A 16,957-nucleotide genomic window follows, 5' to 3' on the forward strand; every position below is an offset into this window, starting at 1 on the left:
ACTACGTATTTTTTGGAAGCGCGAACATGTCTAACGATATTTCTGAAGAGTTCGAAGATTATGAACATGCAAATTGCAAAAATTTGGACCATGCTAGCTAATTCAATTCATAATATGTTTTTTTTTCCTTTTTTTTGTCTTGGGAATTTTGTTTATTGTTTTCTTGTTGAAAATAAATTGATGATAAGTAAGACATGAATAAATTGCATGCTTGAGATTGGTAGCATGAAGAATTTAATGTTATCATTGTAATTTTTGTCTTTGTTATTTTAGTTTTTTTGGGGAAATTTGTATTTTTAATTCTTGAAATATAATAATGAATTTTGATTTAATTTTTGTGATACCTGGTAAAATATATTTAACATTGAATTGATTGTAAATTTGTAGTATGTGTTTGTTATCCTTCAATTTGTGAATATTCATATATTTAATGAAATATTAATTGTTATATCATTTATTACTCATTCCTTGTGTTAAATTTGTATTGTTATCACATATTAGAAGGTAATATAGTTCTAACAATCTAAATATAAGCAATTCCCTATTTAGAAGGACCAATAACACATTTTGATTAATCCAAATTAAATATGCTTAGTAAAATATCACAAAGGATCAAAATCAAAACTTACTAATAATTAGAGCATCAAAAGTGCAATTAGCCCCTTTTTTTATGTTATCCTATGTTCCATCCCTCTCACCCACCTAACCCAACCCACTCACCCCCAAACAAAAAAATCCCTTTCCACCACACCAATAAAAGTTTAAAAGAACAAAAAAGTAAAAAAGAACCTTTTTTGCCTAAACAACACTCTTTTTATGTTGCTTAATCCTTCGTGACATAAAAGGTTCTCTTATATTCATATATATACTATATAGTATCTATAAAACCTTCAATAGCTACACATTTCTCCCTTTCCTTAAACTCCAAAAAGTACCCAAAAAAATACCCAATTTTTTCCTCCATAATTTTCCACCTCAACACACACACAAACACAAAAAAAAAGATTCATAGTTTCTCTGAATTTCAAGAACCTTGTGTTTTTTTCATCACGATTTTCTCTTCAAGAACACTCGTCTCTCATCATGAACAACACAATAGGAGATGGCATTGAAGATACTCAAGATCATTACATTGGTGAAAAAAGCTTTGAAAATTATGGATATGGTATTGGATTTTCCATATTAATCCTTGTTATACTTATACTCATCACCTATTCTTCTTACTTATATATTGGAAAAAGATCAAGTACCAATAATTCCTCTTCACATAATATTGTCAACAACACCACAACCAACACAAGTATAGTTGAAAATCAATTGATTTTCATTCAACAAGGTCTTGATGAAACAACATTGAGAAATTATCCAAAATTACTTTATTCACAAGCCAAGAGTCACAACAAAAGGGATTTTTTAATTTCTTCTGGTTGTTCAATTTGTTTGGTTGATTATAAAGACATTGATAAACTTAGACTTTTGCCTGATTGTCACCATATTCTTCATGTCAAGCCCAAAGTATACTTTTACATTCTGATATATGCTTAGGACTTGTTGATATATCGTTGTCTCCCTTATACAGTCAAATTGTTTTCTTCATGCACACACTATGTCTCTCCTGCTGTTCGTTGAAATTTGGTGTCCATTTTTTATCTCTATGGTATCATTATGCTTTATACATGAATCGCTGCTCATAGATATAAATCGTGAACTTTGTTTTTGGCCACAACAGATGAATTGGTGTGCTTTGTCTTGTGAGAAGGTAAGCTCATTAAAATAAACGTATAATCTACAAGAAATTAGAACTATCAAATATAACTAATTCAACATAGTTTTATAAGTGAATCAAAAAGAGAAGAATTTGAAGTATTTTTGGTAAAGAGATCATTTTCAATACACCTGTAACTCGAAAAAACAAGAAAAATATAATCTGTGGCGAATTTAAAGTTAATATATTTTGCAACCATATGTTGTCTAAAGCTGGAGGATATGTTTAACAAGGGAAACAATGTTGCCTGCTCTTTTTTATTTTTTATTATAAAGAGGACTTTTATGTTTGATATGGATTAAGACATAAACTTTGAAAATAACTATACAAGCAATCACAAACCTCCAAGGAATTTGGTTGTAACTTATACAACCAAGAACTCATGGGCGTAACAAACAACCACAAAAATTAATACTCGTTTCGTTCCATATTAGTTGTCTACTTTTCTCTTTACATTTTGCTTACAAAATCATAAATAAAGACAATTTTACTAATTTACTCCATAATAAGCTTTTTTCAGAGTTTACAAACACTTTTTTAAAAGAACTAGTTGTAAAGGTAAAATGAAAAAATTTAATCAATTATGTTCTGGTTTTGTAAATTGACAAGTAATTTAGGATAACTATTTATAATAAAGTGGACAATTTAGAGTGTATGTAAAATCTACGTACACTCTATCTTTCCCAGGTACCTTTTTCGGGATTTCACTAAATATATTATTGTTGGACAACTAATATGAAACTGAGAAAGGAGTAGTAACTTTGTAAGCAATATATAAAGGGGGCTTAATGACTTTGTGGAGATACAAGTTTATTAGTAGCAACACAACTAGCAAATAAAAGTACAAGATAAACCAAATGGACCAAAACCAAACACCATCATCATCAACAACAACAACAACAACAATGAACCAAAACCAAACATCATCAACTAGTACTTCATTTTCTTCACTAATGATTGGCTTGAAACCACTAGTGGGATCTCTAGTGTATGAGACTCATAACATTTAGCTTCTTGTTGGTGTCATTGATTGTCATTGCTACTAATAGTTTTGATACATTTAACATTTATGGTTCACCAATCAAGGTTGTTTCCACCGACATTCATGTTTACCGGTAAAACTACTTTTTCCCTTTACAATATACTTCATCACTTTGTGTGTGTTCGGTACGAACGAAAGTATTTTCCAATTTTCTCTTGTTCGGTAAGAAAACAAGTTTTTTGAAAATGAGGAAAATGACTTCTCTAGTGGAAGTATGGAAAATAGATTCCACAAGCGACATTTCAACTTGCTTGTGTCCCCACCACCCTCCAGCACACCTCATCTTCACCCCAAGTCCCTAGTTTGTTTTACGGTGAATTACTCCTATAAATGAATGTGTATATATTTTATTGATTTTTCATCGCACATCGGAGCCTGACTAAATTCAGAGTCGCGCATTAGAGGACTTGATTAAATGAATGTGTATATGCTTTTTTTACTTATCCTAATTATTTTTATTTTTTGGATGCAGTTATATGATAGCTGCAGATGTGATTGGAATAGCCTACACATCGTTACTAATTGTGTTAATATTTTTCCATGTGAAATCTGGAAGTCCCATTGATGGTGGTCTTGCTTATTTTGAATTCTATGGTGATAAGGTAGGTAAATCAATGATGACAAGGTTTTGAAATAATTATCAATGATCTCGGGTTTGAGCTCTGGTAGTGACAATTTATTAGTAAAGTGTTTTTTCATTTTAATAATAGACCTTAATGTGGTTCGAGTTTGAATTAATTGGGGTCTCAATAGGGCTATCAAACACTCGGTGAAAAACTGAAAAAACACACTTTAAGTATCTCAATATTTCGAGGTGTCTGAATTTCCTACCTAAATTACTATCAATTATTTATCGAAACACACCTCAATTATCTGTTGTTCCCTTTTCCTACTTGAAATATCACCATTGTTCAGGAATAATTGATCATTGAATTGTGTTTTGATAAATAGTCTGTGAAAGTTCAAATAGAAAACTCGCACACCTAATAGTTCAGGTATGAAAATCGTAAAATCGAAAATATTTTAGTTGTGTTTTTACCGTGCACTTTATATTAAAACACATTTCTCAACTATCAATTCAAGTACTGAGTAGTTGAGGTGTGTTTTAATACATAGACGGTAATAATTCAAATAAGAAGAAATAAACAATTGTTACCAATAGTTATAATGTGAAACTCGCGAAAAAGTGATAATTCATGTATATATTTTTTTGCAGATAATTTTATTCCTATTGGCTACTGGTGCTGCTGCTGGATTAGGATTGACAGTGGAATATAACAGACTTAAGGACAATGATGAGACTACCCAAAAGATGCAAAATTTTATCAACATAGCAAATGCTTCTGCTAGTGTGCTTCTTCTTGGATCTATTTCCTCTGCTATATCCTCTATCATTTCTTCTCTCAATCTTCCAAAGAGATCTTCTTCCTAAGTCGCACTGTTGTTGTTCAGACTCTTCAAAAATATTATCGTATTCGTGTTGAATTTTCTAAAATTATGTAACTTTTGGAGGAGCAAACGCGTCTGACGATATTTCTAAAGAGTTCGAACAATATAAGATTATGAACATGCAAATTGCAAAAATTTGGACCATCATATTTTTTTTTCCTTTTTTTGTTTTGGAGTTTTGTTTATTGTTTTCTTGTTGAAAAGAAATTGATGATAAGTAAGACATGAATAAATTGCATGCTTGAGATTGGTAGCATGAAGAATTTAATGTTATCATTGTAATTTTTGTCTCTTTGTTATTTTAGTTATTTTGGGGAAATTTGTATTTTTAATTCTTGAAATATAATAATGAATTTTGATTTAAAATATACAAAATTTTATCAACATAGCAAATGCTTCTGCTAGTGTGCTTCTTCTTGGATCTATTTCCTCTGCTATATCCTCTATCATTTCTTCTCTCAATCTTCCAAAGAGATCTTCTTCCTAAGTCGCACTGTTGTTGTTCAGACTCTTCAAAAATATTATCGTATTCGTGTTGAATATTTCAAAAACTACGTATTTTTTGGAAGCGCGAACATGTCTAACGATATTTCTGAAGAGTTCGAAGATTATGAACATGCAAATTGCAAAAATTTGGACCATGCTAGCTAATTCAATTCATAATATGTTTTTTTTTCCTTTTTTTTGTCTTGGGAATTTTGTTTATTGTTTTCTTGTTGAAAAGAAATTGATGATAAGTAAGACATGAATAAATTGCATGCTTGAGATTGGTAGCATGAAGAATTTAATGTTATCATTGTAATTTTTGTCTCTTTGTTATTTTAGTTATTTTGGGGAAATTTGTATTTTTAATTCTTGAAATATAATAATGAATTTTGATTTTAATTTTTGTCATACCTGGTAAAATATATTTAACATTGAATTGATTGTAGTATGTGTTTGTTATCCTTCAATTTGTGAATATTCATATATTTAACGAAATATTAACTGTTATATCATTTAATTACTCATTCCTTATTTTAAATTTGTATTGTTATCACATATTAGAAGGTAATATAGTTCTAACAATCTAAATATAAGTAATTCCCTATTTAGAAGGACCAATAACACATTTTGATTAATTCAAATTAAATATGCTTAGTAAAATATCACAAAGGATCAAAATCAAAACTTACTAATAATTAGAGGATCAAAAGTGCAATTAGCCCCTTTTTTTTATGTTATCCTATGTTCCATCCCTCTCACCCACCTAACCCAACCCACTCGCCCCCAAACAAACAAAAAAAAACCTTTCCACCACACCAATAAAAGTTTAAAAGAACAAAAAAGAAAAAAAGAACCTTTTTTGCCTAAACAACACTCTTTTTATGTTGCTTAATCCTTCATGAGATAAAAGGTTCTCTTATATTCATATACTATATAGTATCTATAAAACATTCAATAGCTACACATTTCTCCCTTTCCTTAAACTCCAAAAAAGTCCAATTTTTCCTCCATAATTTTCCACCTCAACACACACACATACAAAGATTCAAAATTTCTCTAAATTTCAAGAACCTCGTATCTTTTTCATCACGATTTTCTCTTAAAGAACACTCGTCTCTCATCATGAACAACACAATAGGAGATGGCATTGAAGATACTCAAGATCATTACATTGGTGAAAAAAACTTCGAAAATTATGGATATGGCATTGGATTTTCCCTTTTGATCCTTGTTATACTTATACTCATCACCTATTCTTCTTACTTATATATTGGAAAAGATCAAGTACCAATAATTCCTCTTCACATAATATTGTCAACAACAACACAACCAGCACAAGTATAGTTGAAAATCAATTGATTTTCATTCAACAAGGTCTTGATGAAACAACTTTGAGAAATTATCCAAAATTACTTTATTCACAAGCCAAGAGTCACAACAAAAGGGATTTTTTAATTTCTTCTGGTTGTTCAATTTGTTTGGTTGATTATAAAGACAATGATAAACTTAGACTTTTGCCTGATTGTCACCATATTTTTCATGTCAAATGTATTGACCCTTGGCTTAGACTTCACCCTACTTGTCCAAATTGTAGAAGTTCTCCTTTTCCATCTCCTTTGCCTACTCCTTTAGCTGAGGTGGTTCCATTGGCAACAACAAGGCAAAGTTGACAAGTCGGGAAAAATTTACTCGTACATGATGTTCTGGCATTCTGCTATGTTATTCTAACTCTTCAAAAGTACCATTGGGTATGTGTTGAATATGAGTTTGGAGGGTCGTCCAATCAATATAGATGTTTTGCACACTAACTTATTATTATTTAACCATGGTTGTAACACAACCATGGTATAATGTAATTGTCGGGTGTGAGTAAGTATTTTTCAAGTTGAGTCCATCACCATTCTTTTTTTTTCTTTTCTTTTAACAAGTCCATTACCATATTTGGTGTTTTTCTTCCTATTCTGGGTTTTTTCTCTTTTTGACCATTTTTCTTTTCTTATTCTTGTATGTAAATGATCCACATATATTATTGTAAGTTGTACATGTTAGGTTGCTTAAGTGGTATGAATTGATGAAGTCCTACAAAAGGGAGTTTTGCATAATCCTAATCATTCATTTTCTTCAATTTTAATGATTTATTTATTGATCATAGAACCATATGTACAGAATTTTATTTCAAGCAAGAACAATATTGCGGAAAAACATTATCCGAATTAAACTCGATGCTTACACCAAACAAATAAATGCATTACATTTGTCTTTATATAAAATTTAATTAAGCACATAACTACGGTTAATAATAAGTATTTTTTTGGTCTAAATTTATCGCTTAATTATGGGTAGCAATGATTTTTTTTAAATATAAGAAAAAAAACTGCATTCTTGTTGCACTGGTCGTTTGAACTAACATCTAATTTTTGAACGTCTCAATTGATAATAGTTTTTGCAAATCGAGTTATAATCTAATTTTTTTTAACAATGACTCAATAATTTGGAAATATGGGTAGGTTCTGAAAACTCTGAACTGACTTTCTTCAAACAACTACATCATATCCAGTGTATTCCCACAAGTCGAGTCTAAGAGGGTAAGATATACACAAATCTTACCCCTACCTTTGTAGGGTAGATAGGTTGTTTCTGATACGTGTTCCATTAGATATTGTTTCAAATAACTTGTAATCAAAGGCTGAGTATATGTGCCTAGTACTAACTGCTAAGCAATTCTTAATCGATTAGTTGTTGCATGCATTTAGATTCAAAGAATATATGTTCATTTCTTAAATATTGGTTTAAGGATCACATATTTTCTATTTCCAAATAAGTTGTGCTTTTCTTGAAAGATAATTTAAATAAATGATCTGGCAAATATAGCATTCAATGGAGTAAAATATTTGTCCAAACAGAATCTCCTGCCAAATGTCCTAGTTAATTTACGCGATTATTCTATTAGGTACCTGCTATTGAGTAGCTCCATGCACCATCCATCGGGTAGTGTGCACTGCGTCCAGGTAGCTCTGAGCATCAAAATTTAAACTGATGAGAAGAAATCACATAACGTTAATCTGCAATATTGATTCAGGAATATGTTTTTCATCTCGAAAATAAGTCCTCAATAGAAAGAGATTTACTTAGAGAAACAAACATTTCCTTATTATGTTACAAGTACAGAAAACGAATTTATAGAAAGAAAAAACAAAGGCTAACCAGGCTCTCTTACAGCCCCCTACTGATACAACTACAACCACTTTACCAAGAAATGTTGCCCAAAATTGTGACATTTTATGCCAAAAAGACGATAGGATTACAAGATCTTCACTTCCTGGAGATGCAGATCTACAAAGCGCAAAATTTAAAAAGGAAAAAAGAGAATTGCGCAAACCCATAAACCATGGCTGCTGATATATCATCGAAAAATTAATCATCTTGCCAACAATATCTACCATAAGGATCCAATGTTGTTGTCAACTGCTTCACTTCCTTCTGTTCTTATTTCTATTAACTTTGACAATCTTTCGACCTGATTTGTCAGGACCATTGCTACCCAATGAGAAACTCCCTCCAGCACCTAAACTGCCTGATGCTGCAAATGGAGATGGATTCTGAGCAGCAGCAGCAGCTGCCTGATTCTGCTGGCCACCAAACTGGAATGGATTAGGTGTTGAACCAAACATGAAACCACCAGGAGAGGGCGAGACAGAAGGTTGACCAAAAGCAACTGCAGGGGAAGATGCATGCATAGTGTCCTCGGTCATGCTGTCTTCCATGCTCATCTGGTTATTATTCCCAGGGGATGCAGTAAAAGGAGAAGTAGAGTTCCCAAATATGGGCTGCGTAGACGGATTTGTCAAAGAAGTTGAACCAAATGGAAAGGCTGGTCCACTAGGAGTACTGGGTGCTGATCCAAAGACCGCAGCAGTGGTGGCTGGAGGAGTAAAAGAAGATGAAGATGCTCCAAATGCAAACCCAGTAGGGGTAGCAGAACTAAATGGGGAACTAAAGCCAGGAGACTTAGGGGCCTGCCAATTGGAACCTAAAATTCCAGCAGCACTGGAAGTTTGTGGAGAGGCAGAACTGGCACCAAAAGCAAATGGACTAGGACTGACTGTGCTGATGGCATTGACAGCATTTGTTGACGAAACTGAAGAGCTAGCACCAAAACTAAATACGCCGGGGGCAGCACTAGTGGAGGTGCTGATAGTATTTGTTGACAGAACGGAAGAACTAGCACCAAAATTAAATATGCCAGCGGTAGCACTGGTAGAGGTGCTGACAGTATTTGTTGAGGAAGCCGAAGAGTTACCACCAAAACTAAACACGCCAGGAGTAGCATTGGTGGAGGTGCTGACAGTATTGGTTGAAGAAGCTGAAGAACCACCACCAAAACTAAATACACCAGGAGTAGCATTGGTGGAGGTGCTGACAGTATTGGTTGAAGAAGCTGAAGAACCACCACCAAAACTAAATATTCCAGGAGCAGCACTATTAGACATGCTGACATTGTTCAATGAGGAAGCTGAAGAACTACCACCAAAATTAAATGTGCTAGGACTAGGACGGGTAGAGGTGTCCACGGCATTTGCCGAGGAAGATGAAGATTTATTACCAAAACTAAATATAGCAGAAGTAGCATTGCTGGAAGTGGCAAGTGCAGTGGTGGCTGCATGAACTGCCGGACTAGCACCAAAAGTGAATGCCAGCTGAGTTGTCCCACTGCTAGGTCCGACTGAACTGCTCATCGTAGATGAGGTTGAAGAACTTGCCCCAAAACTAAAATTTCCAAAAGCAGCAGCGCTGGAGCCAACGGGGTTACTATCTGAAGCAGCAGCAGAAACTATGCCAGTATTACTTGAAGCAGAACCGACAGAGGAGAAAAATGTCATTCCAGAATTGCCCACTTCTGGTGATGTAGTAGATGATCCAAAATGAGCAGTAACACTCTGTGTGACTCTGGTATTGTCTGATCCAGTGAGAGAAGTTTGAGCACTAACAAGTGACTGAGCTCCAGTGCTGAAAACGGAACTCTGAGACTGGACACTAGCTGTAGTAACTGTGGACACTCCTGATGAACTAAAACCAAAAATACTATTTCCAGGACTTGTAGATGCAAATGATGAGCCCGCAAAAGGTGAACTGCTACTCAAGTTGTCAGAATTAGCTGCTTTGGTTTTCAGGTCTGCATCGTCTGCAGTGGAAGCTGTTGAAAGCGTTGACACCATTGGTGGAACTTCAGAGGGCCCAGATTTGATAAGAGGTTCAGTTGATACTGAAGATGCTGCAGCAAAACCAAACAGACCACCACCAACAGCAGCTGAAATGGTTGTGGAACAGGCAACCTCACTTGAACTGTAAGACTGAACATCCTTGGGGGAATTACTTGATACCAAGAGAGAAGTGGCTGAGATAGCAGGACTAGGTGTGAACTGTCCATTACTGAAGCTAGAAGTGCTTGATGGAGCAGCAAATAAAGCTGAAGGTGATAAACCAGATGATAAAGGTTCTAATTTCCCATTGCTTTTACCATCCTTCTGTGAGTTATCTGACTCAAGGAGTTCCGATGAAGCACCAGCCAGGCCAAAAGCAGGGTTGGATAAACTGCAGATAAAGAGGAAAAATTTGATAACTGCCTTCAAGTAGTACCAGAAAAGGGTGCATAAAACTCAAAAGGACTTCACACTAATTTCCTTCACTTGATTTTTCTACAGAAGGCTGAATAGCATTTTCAAGTTGTTCATTATTTGTTCTCAGCTTAAAGTCTTCTTTGCCACTCCTCAACAAATAAAATTCAACTACTAGACTTCTTTTAACAAGTGATTGACCTTGCAATCTAACGGTCATACTTGACAGTAATTACCAGTAATATTTAGTTTCTCCTAGGTTTTCATCAATCGCATCAAAAGAATCTCTAGAGTGGAGGGGAGTGTTAGTAAGAAGAGCTTAAGATTTTACACAGCAAGATACGTGGAACCCCAAGTGCCTACAATTTTGAAGGTTAAAAGAACAAAACAAAAATATCACAAGATTTCTTCTGACAGTAACTACTTTTGTGTTACTTTCTCCTAGGTTTTAATCAATCACATCAAAAAGAATTTCTAGAGTGTGGTGGAGTGTAAGTCACAAGAGCTTAAGATGTTCACATTGTGTAAAATATCTGGAACCCCAAGTGCCTACATTTTGACGGTTAAAAGAACAAAACAAAAAATATCATGACATTTCTAGACTTGCTAGCTTTGTATCTGCTGTCATTATCATTAGACACAAATGCATTGTAGAACATGGTGACAAAAGTAATAACAATTAAAAACATATCCTTGGAATTTGATAAAGTACAAACTAACCTGCTTGAGCTTTCTGGTTTTAACCCTGAGAGAGGGAATGGTGATGAAAATAAAAGAGCTGGGACCTTGTCACCACTCAACTCCTTTGATTTGTTTGACCCAAATGATGGTGGGACAACCTCCGGTGACAGGGGATCAGAACTGGGCAGGAAACTGGGGCTGTTGACGCTGATAAGAGCAGCATCAGGAGCCTTCATATCAATTCTTTTGTTCAAAATCCCCAGGTTAGCATTTGTTTCAGAAAGAGCAGCAGGTTTGTTCAGGGCCTCATCAGTAGACAGAGACTTCTTTTCAGCACCAGATATACCCATCTTATCTCTTCCTTCAGCCAATTGAGAGGCAGACTTGTCAAAGTTTATATCCTCATCCATCTCAAACGAGTCCTGTGAAGATGAGAATAACAGTAAAACAAAATGACTATGAACTAAATTGGTTATTGTCAGCAAATCCCCAAGCTTACAAAAGAATCTTGACAAAGATACCGATGAATAAAACTAAAAAAGTAAAAAGTCCAAAATTTAGATGGGTAATGGTCATGAAGCACTAGTATTCCCTTCATTTCATTTTATGCGACTGTATTTGATTGCAAAGAAGGTAAGATGTTAATTAGACTTATATAACATGCCAGTGACAATGAAAGAGAACACTAATAAGGAATTGGTCTACATAGAAATCGTCATTGCACCACCACAAATGAAATAGAAGGAATCGGTCTAAAGAGAAATCACAATTGCACCACCACAAATTGTCTGAAAAGTGCAATACAAAAGAGCAAGAAGTTCGCAAGTATCCAGAAGATGCACCGACAAGGCCCAAATTTGTTGTAACACAGTAGGACTCCAATTCAAAGCTAGTAAAGATAGTCAAAGACCACAAATAAGTTGAAAAAAAGGGAATGAACCTCAAGTGCACTCATCCTAAAAGCATGCTTCTTCTGAGGTGGAACTGAAGACTTCTTATCCAGTGAATCAGCTGTTTCCACACCTGGTTGAGCATGTTGAGCATCTTCAAATGAATTTTTTTCATTATTCTTTGCTACAACAGTTGGCCTGTTAATAGATTCATTTTGCCGATGTTGTTCTATTTTGCCTTGCTTCTGCAAACTAGAATCATGGCCATTGGTTGGAATAACCTTAGACCAATTTTCCAACTTATGGCTGTCTTGTGCATTCTGTAGCAACTTGGGAGAATCCAAAGACTCCAAGCTTTTAAGAGCTTGTCCGCGAAGCATGTTTGGTGACAATTTCTTGGGTGTTTTATCACTCCCTGCAGCTAGTCTTGATTCTGATGACTTCTCCTTTGGGGTTAGATTTTCAAGATGCTCCAATATCTTTGCAGCTGTCTCACTGGGCTTGGGAGGGATGTGAACATACCTTGTAGGCACATCAGCAGCAGCAGAAGCAACTCCTCCAGGACTAGGACGTGAAATTCCATGTGACAGGAGATTTGGTTTCTGTCGAGTCCTGCGAATGGGGCCAACAGAGCCGATATCATCTTCCAGATCAGAACTTCTCCGTTTGAGAGGCTGAAAGAGGAAAAAACTGAAATTCACTCACAGATGGCAATACAAGTAAAGAATGCAAATCAGTTCAATACCACAGTGATTTGTAAATAATACCTGTTTAGAGCCAAAATATCCATCATGCTCCAAGACTGACTCAGATAAAGAAGGCCCGCTATAAGCATTATGTGTGGAGCTACTTGCCTGATAGAGGACCAAAGTTAAACAAAAAATTCTAACAAATTAAATAATTCCCAACACTTAAAGTACGCAGAAAAGCATATGCACCATTTGACCATCAGTTTGACGAAGTCTGGAGTACGGTGTGCGAGCCATGTGGTATATTGCAGATCTTCCACGAGACCTTGGAGGGGTAATTCCATTTGCTCGAACCCCAATAAGACCAGCAGTCTTTGTAGTCACTGATGTAATAGGCAAATTTTGGGAATATGCTACATTTTTTAGCTCTGGTGAATCAACTCTCACACTAGCCTTTGATGGCCTAGTGTCCATGTAAGCTTTTGCAAGTTCAGCAGCCGATGCAACATTCCCTTTAGGGGCCTGGAACCATCAACACATTTATGTCAGAGACTGACCCAATATTTACATACTTGCAACAAAGCTAATATGTCGAGTACCCAAACAAGGCATCCATCTTACTCTTGAACTTGTGACAGGGGTAGCAACAGCACCCTTATCATTCCCAGCAGGGGTATCTACAGTTTTGGAGCGCAAAAGTTCTGTCAAGCGGTCAATTTCATCTCTGCACCCACCAAATCTCATATTAGTAAACACTAAACACCATATGCCACCTTGAAACCAAATATCAATGTACTATTTAATTCTTCTTCTTCTTCTTTTGGGTAAGTCCTGCCTGGAAAAGTCAATTCAACTGAACCAGATTTCTAACTTCATTGGTTCCTATAAGAACGTTAGTCTCCCATACATTGACTAAAAGTACCTAATAAGGATGATCAAGGGGTTAGCTCTATAAAGTAGTGGCTACGACAAAAAAGGATGCTACAAAACCAGCACGTATCTTTAACTAACCCTTCATCCAGAAACAGATGAACTCAATTGAGGCCAACATCAAGAACATAACATTCAGACAGATTACGTTAGAGTTCAAAAGAAATTGTTTAATCTAAATGAAAAAATAGCAATTCACTTCTTGATGGACGATTTCACACGATACATGTGTTGGTGGTGGTGGGAGGAAGCAGGTACAATGAAACTAAACAAGGTACGCGCAAACTAGCCCGGACACCACGGTTATTAAGAAAAGAGTAATTTTTTTATGACAAGAAAAGAGTACTTTACTAGGAACAAAAACGTATAACAAGCAAAAAAAGACATTTTTGATGCTCAAGAAATGAGTTGTTTACAGCTTCGAAATTCAACTGTATAATTGGCCAGCCAATCTACCCTTCTTCACTTAAACCAAAACCAAGAAGGATTTGAATCTGTAACAAGTGCCCACCACACATCGCTTGTTAATACCTTTACGATTGACCCAAAGTCTGAGGCAACAGCAAGATCAAATTTCTGGCTTCCAGTTTTCTATAGTTCATCGATATGAAAATGCACATCAGAATATAATGACAGTATTAACCACTGATAGAGCATGTACCAGTGGCAGTGAATTTACATTTGATAAACATGTAGGAGCCACCGAAACCTGAAATAAGAGATAAAGCAGACACAATTCTAACAACTGCTACGTTATCACAACGCTTACCTGCTGAATGTCTTTTGTTTCAACAGTTGCTCAAGCTCTGAGAATGCACTGTCCTCAGAGCTGCATGCAGCATTGCGAACTTCATGTCCAGTGGCTACTACTGCTCCAGCATGATCCTTCATCAAGAGGAAGAATTGTTCATCAAAATAAGTATATGCCTAAGGAAAGGAAAAAAAGTGGTTGTTTCTTGGAAGATGGACAATTCATGTGATGAAAACACGTGAAAAGTAAAATACATAAGCACCAGATTTCAGAAGTTCTGAGCACAAGAATTATACATAGTAAACTTACTTTAAGACAGGACTCCTGCTGCACATCCTTTGATTCTTGTCTTGCTTCTGCTTATATGAAAAAGGAAATCAGGTCTTAACTAAAGTCTGACATAAAAGTTAATGAAAAAGAAGAAGCAAATGAAGTTCATACTAAGATGTTCAGCTAATAAATGTCAGAAAATGACTTAGAGCAAAATTAGGTGGAGTTAGTATATGAATCAGTTGTCTTCACTTTGCTCTATTGGCCCAACAGACACCTAGGAAAGCACATTTTTTTCTTTTTTAAGGAAAAGAAGATAGCAGACATCTCTTTAGTCTTACTTAACACAGTAGAAAATTACATTTTTTGAAAACCCAAATGTAACACAACAGAATAACAAACAATTCAGAGCACACACCAATTTACACACGAATAGATCATAAAGAAAAGTGTATGCAGCATAGGACAAACTTTTTTACAGCAATTTTTCTAAATTCATCAAAGGGCCAACTAGATATACCGACTGAAAAAAAACAAGCTTTCCAAGTTTGTGTTTTGAGTCTTTGAGACTACATGAAAATCATCAAAAGCATTCTGCTTTCTGGACACACAACTACTACTACTTATCACCTCATTTCTAAGCATTGATAGATCAACCAAATTTGATGCAATAGCATTCTGTTATTTAACAAGACAAACTTAACAACCAGTACTACAACAGCTCCATCTCAAACTAGTTGTAATTTATTATACAAATCTATTTAATATAGATCACACTCTATCGAGCTCCCCAAAGAAAGAAAATTACAACTTTTGACTAAACAAATGTAATGCTGCTACAGAACAAACAGCAAATTCGGAGCAAACTCTAAACAATTCAAATAAGCATAGTCCAATACAGAAATGTGTAAATCAGAACCTGGAGGAGGTGGCAATGGCATCGAAGGTAGTGGCAATGGCGTCGGAGCTGTGGTAAGACGTTTTTGGAAGATCGAAGAAAAGAACCGTCGAGCACCGGAAGTGATGAGTTTCGTGGCAGGATCGACAACGAGCTTTGTGAGCCAACTAGGGTTCCGGAGGGCAGTCGGTGGTCGATCGTAAGGAGTAGTTTGGTTCTTACGGAACGGTCGTCTCCGGAACTTTCCTCCAGCTCCTCCGCCTTCGTAGGCTGAGGAACTCGCCGTTCTGCCGTCTCCCGCCGCCGCCATTTATTCAAAACCACCGAGAGAAAAAGACGAGGGAAAAAAATGGAAATTGAGGGGGAAATTAGGGTTTTATTTTCGTGGATGGACACGGAAATCGAGAAAAATATCGGCGAATTGACATTGGCGGGCGTGGCGGTAAATAAATGATTTGTTGTCTTGCCCTTTTATTTTTTTTTTTGGTAAGTAGATAAAGCGTTTGATATTTGATTCGATATTTTAAAATTTGATTTAATTAATTGATGATTAAAAGTAAATATTAAATTTTTAAAGATTGATTTAATATAACTTTTAGAGTGATGAATTAAATTTTAATACAATTACATAATCAAATATATATATTGACAAAATGTATTTATAATTTGTTTAATATTAAAGATGTTTGTTTTTAAAGAAATCAGGTATAAAAGTTAGATATTTATTTTGAAATCTTTACATTATGAATTTGTTGGCATGGTTGCATAGGTCAATCAAGACATTTAAATAATTTATTAATGTTACTCATATATATATGGCAAATAGTTCATTATGGATGAGTGTTCGTTATTCAATATTCAATTTAATATTTTGAATATTCAATTTCGATAATGATAACATAACATCTTTTGGATTTAAAAAGATTGTCATTGATCGATGTGTGTATCAAGAAAATCAGTGGGAGCAAGTTTATATTTTGTCGTGTATGTTGACGATTTCTTTACTTGTTGCTAATGATTAGACATATTGCATGAAATAAAAGACTTTTTCTCTATATATATTGTAATGAAATATATGGATTAGACATCTTATGTGATAGGGATAAAACATTTTAATGAATTATGAAAATTATTTGAATCATCTCTAAAAGAAAACTAATTGAAAAAGTACTATAGATATTTAACATGAATAATTATTCAGCAAGAATTGTTCCTGTTCATAAGGAAGACAAATTTGATTTCATGTATAACCAAAGAATAATGTATATAGCGAGAAAAATATATAGTCAAATCCTTACTCTATTGTTAAAAGTTTGATGTATGTTTACACTTGCACAATATCAAATATTAATTTTGTGATCGAATTGCTAGAAAGATATCAAAATAATCCAAAAATTGATCACTAAAAAACTGCAAATAAGCTCTCGAGGTACTTGAAAGAAACTGAAGATTACATGTTTGCATTTAGAATTAGATCAAATCACTTAAAAG

The 16,957-nt window shown here is 34.8% G+C and overlaps 2 protein-coding genes across 4 annotated transcripts; one reads left to right on the plus strand and one right to left on the minus strand.

Annotated features, from left to right (window-relative positions):
* The first annotated feature begins 26 nt into the window (after nucleotides 1-26).
* LOC102596088 (CASP-like protein PIMP1) lies at nucleotides 27-4,239 on the plus strand. Its single transcript, XM_015308034.1, has 3 exons — nucleotides 27-49; nucleotides 3,280-3,409; nucleotides 4,024-4,239. The coding sequence occupies exons 1-3, from the start codon at nucleotides 27-29 to the stop codon at nucleotides 4,237-4,239; spliced, it is 369 nt and encodes a 122-aa protein (XP_015163520.1).
* Nucleotides 4,240-7,844: 3,605 nt separating this feature from the next.
* LOC102586138 (nuclear pore complex protein DDB_G0274915-like) lies at nucleotides 7,845-15,895 on the minus strand. Of its 3 annotated transcripts, XM_015308074.1 has the most exons (10): nucleotides 15,488-15,895; nucleotides 14,608-14,654; nucleotides 14,317-14,432; nucleotides 13,239-13,341; nucleotides 12,867-13,139; nucleotides 12,696-12,782; nucleotides 11,979-12,602; nucleotides 11,078-11,460; nucleotides 8,185-10,334; nucleotides 7,845-8,151 (listed from the first exon to the last, which is right to left on the minus strand). In XM_015308074.1, the coding sequence occupies exons 1-9, from the start codon at nucleotides 15,774-15,776 to the stop codon at nucleotides 8,213-8,215; spliced, it is 4,044 nt and encodes a 1,347-aa protein (XP_015163560.1). In that variant the 5' UTR covers nucleotides 15,777-15,895; the 3' UTR covers nucleotides 7,845-8,151; nucleotides 8,185-8,212. The 3 variants fall into 3 exon arrangements, with proteins under 3 accessions (XP_015163560.1, XP_006345882.1, XP_015163561.1); XM_006345820.2 differs by having other exon boundaries at nucleotides 7,845-10,334; XM_015308075.1 differs by lacking the exons at nucleotides 13,239-13,341; nucleotides 14,317-14,432; nucleotides 14,608-14,654; nucleotides 15,488-15,895 and having other exon boundaries at nucleotides 7,845-10,334; nucleotides 11,979-12,618; nucleotides 12,867-13,053.
* Nucleotides 15,896-16,957: the final 1,062 nt, after the last annotated feature.

Source organism: Solanum tuberosum, unplaced genomic scaffold, assembly GCF_000226075.1.
Source record: "Solanum tuberosum cultivar DM 1-3 516 R44 unplaced genomic scaffold, SolTub_3.0 scf00072, whole genome shotgun sequence".
NCBI classification, from domain to species: Eukaryota; Viridiplantae; Streptophyta; class Magnoliopsida; order Solanales; family Solanaceae; genus Solanum; species Solanum tuberosum.

Bases quoted from the DNA above. Each gene is read 5' to 3' on its own strand.
- LOC102586138 (XM_015308074.1), bottom strand. From the start codon at position 15,776: ATGGCGGCGGCGGGAGACGGCAGAACGGCGAGTTCCTCAGCCTACGAA. The intron at 14,655-15,487 runs GTTCTGATTTAC...TCATATAAGCAG, and splicing joins GCCATTGCCACCTCCTCCAG to AAGCAAGACAAGAATCAAAG. The intron at 12,783-12,866 runs GTGCATATGCTT...GTCCTCTATCAG, and splicing joins GTCAAACTGATGGTCAAATG to GCAAGTAGCTCCACACATAA.
- LOC102596088 (XM_015308034.1), top strand. From the start codon at position 27: ATGTCTAACGATATTTCTGAAGA. The intron at 50-3,279 runs GTTCGAAGATTA...TTTTGGATGCAG, and splicing joins TCTAACGATATTTCTGAAGA to TTATATGATAGCTGCAGATG. The intron at 3,410-4,023 runs GTAGGTAAATCA...ATTTTTTTGCAG, and splicing joins TTGAATTCTATGGTGATAAG to ATAATTTTATTCCTATTGGC.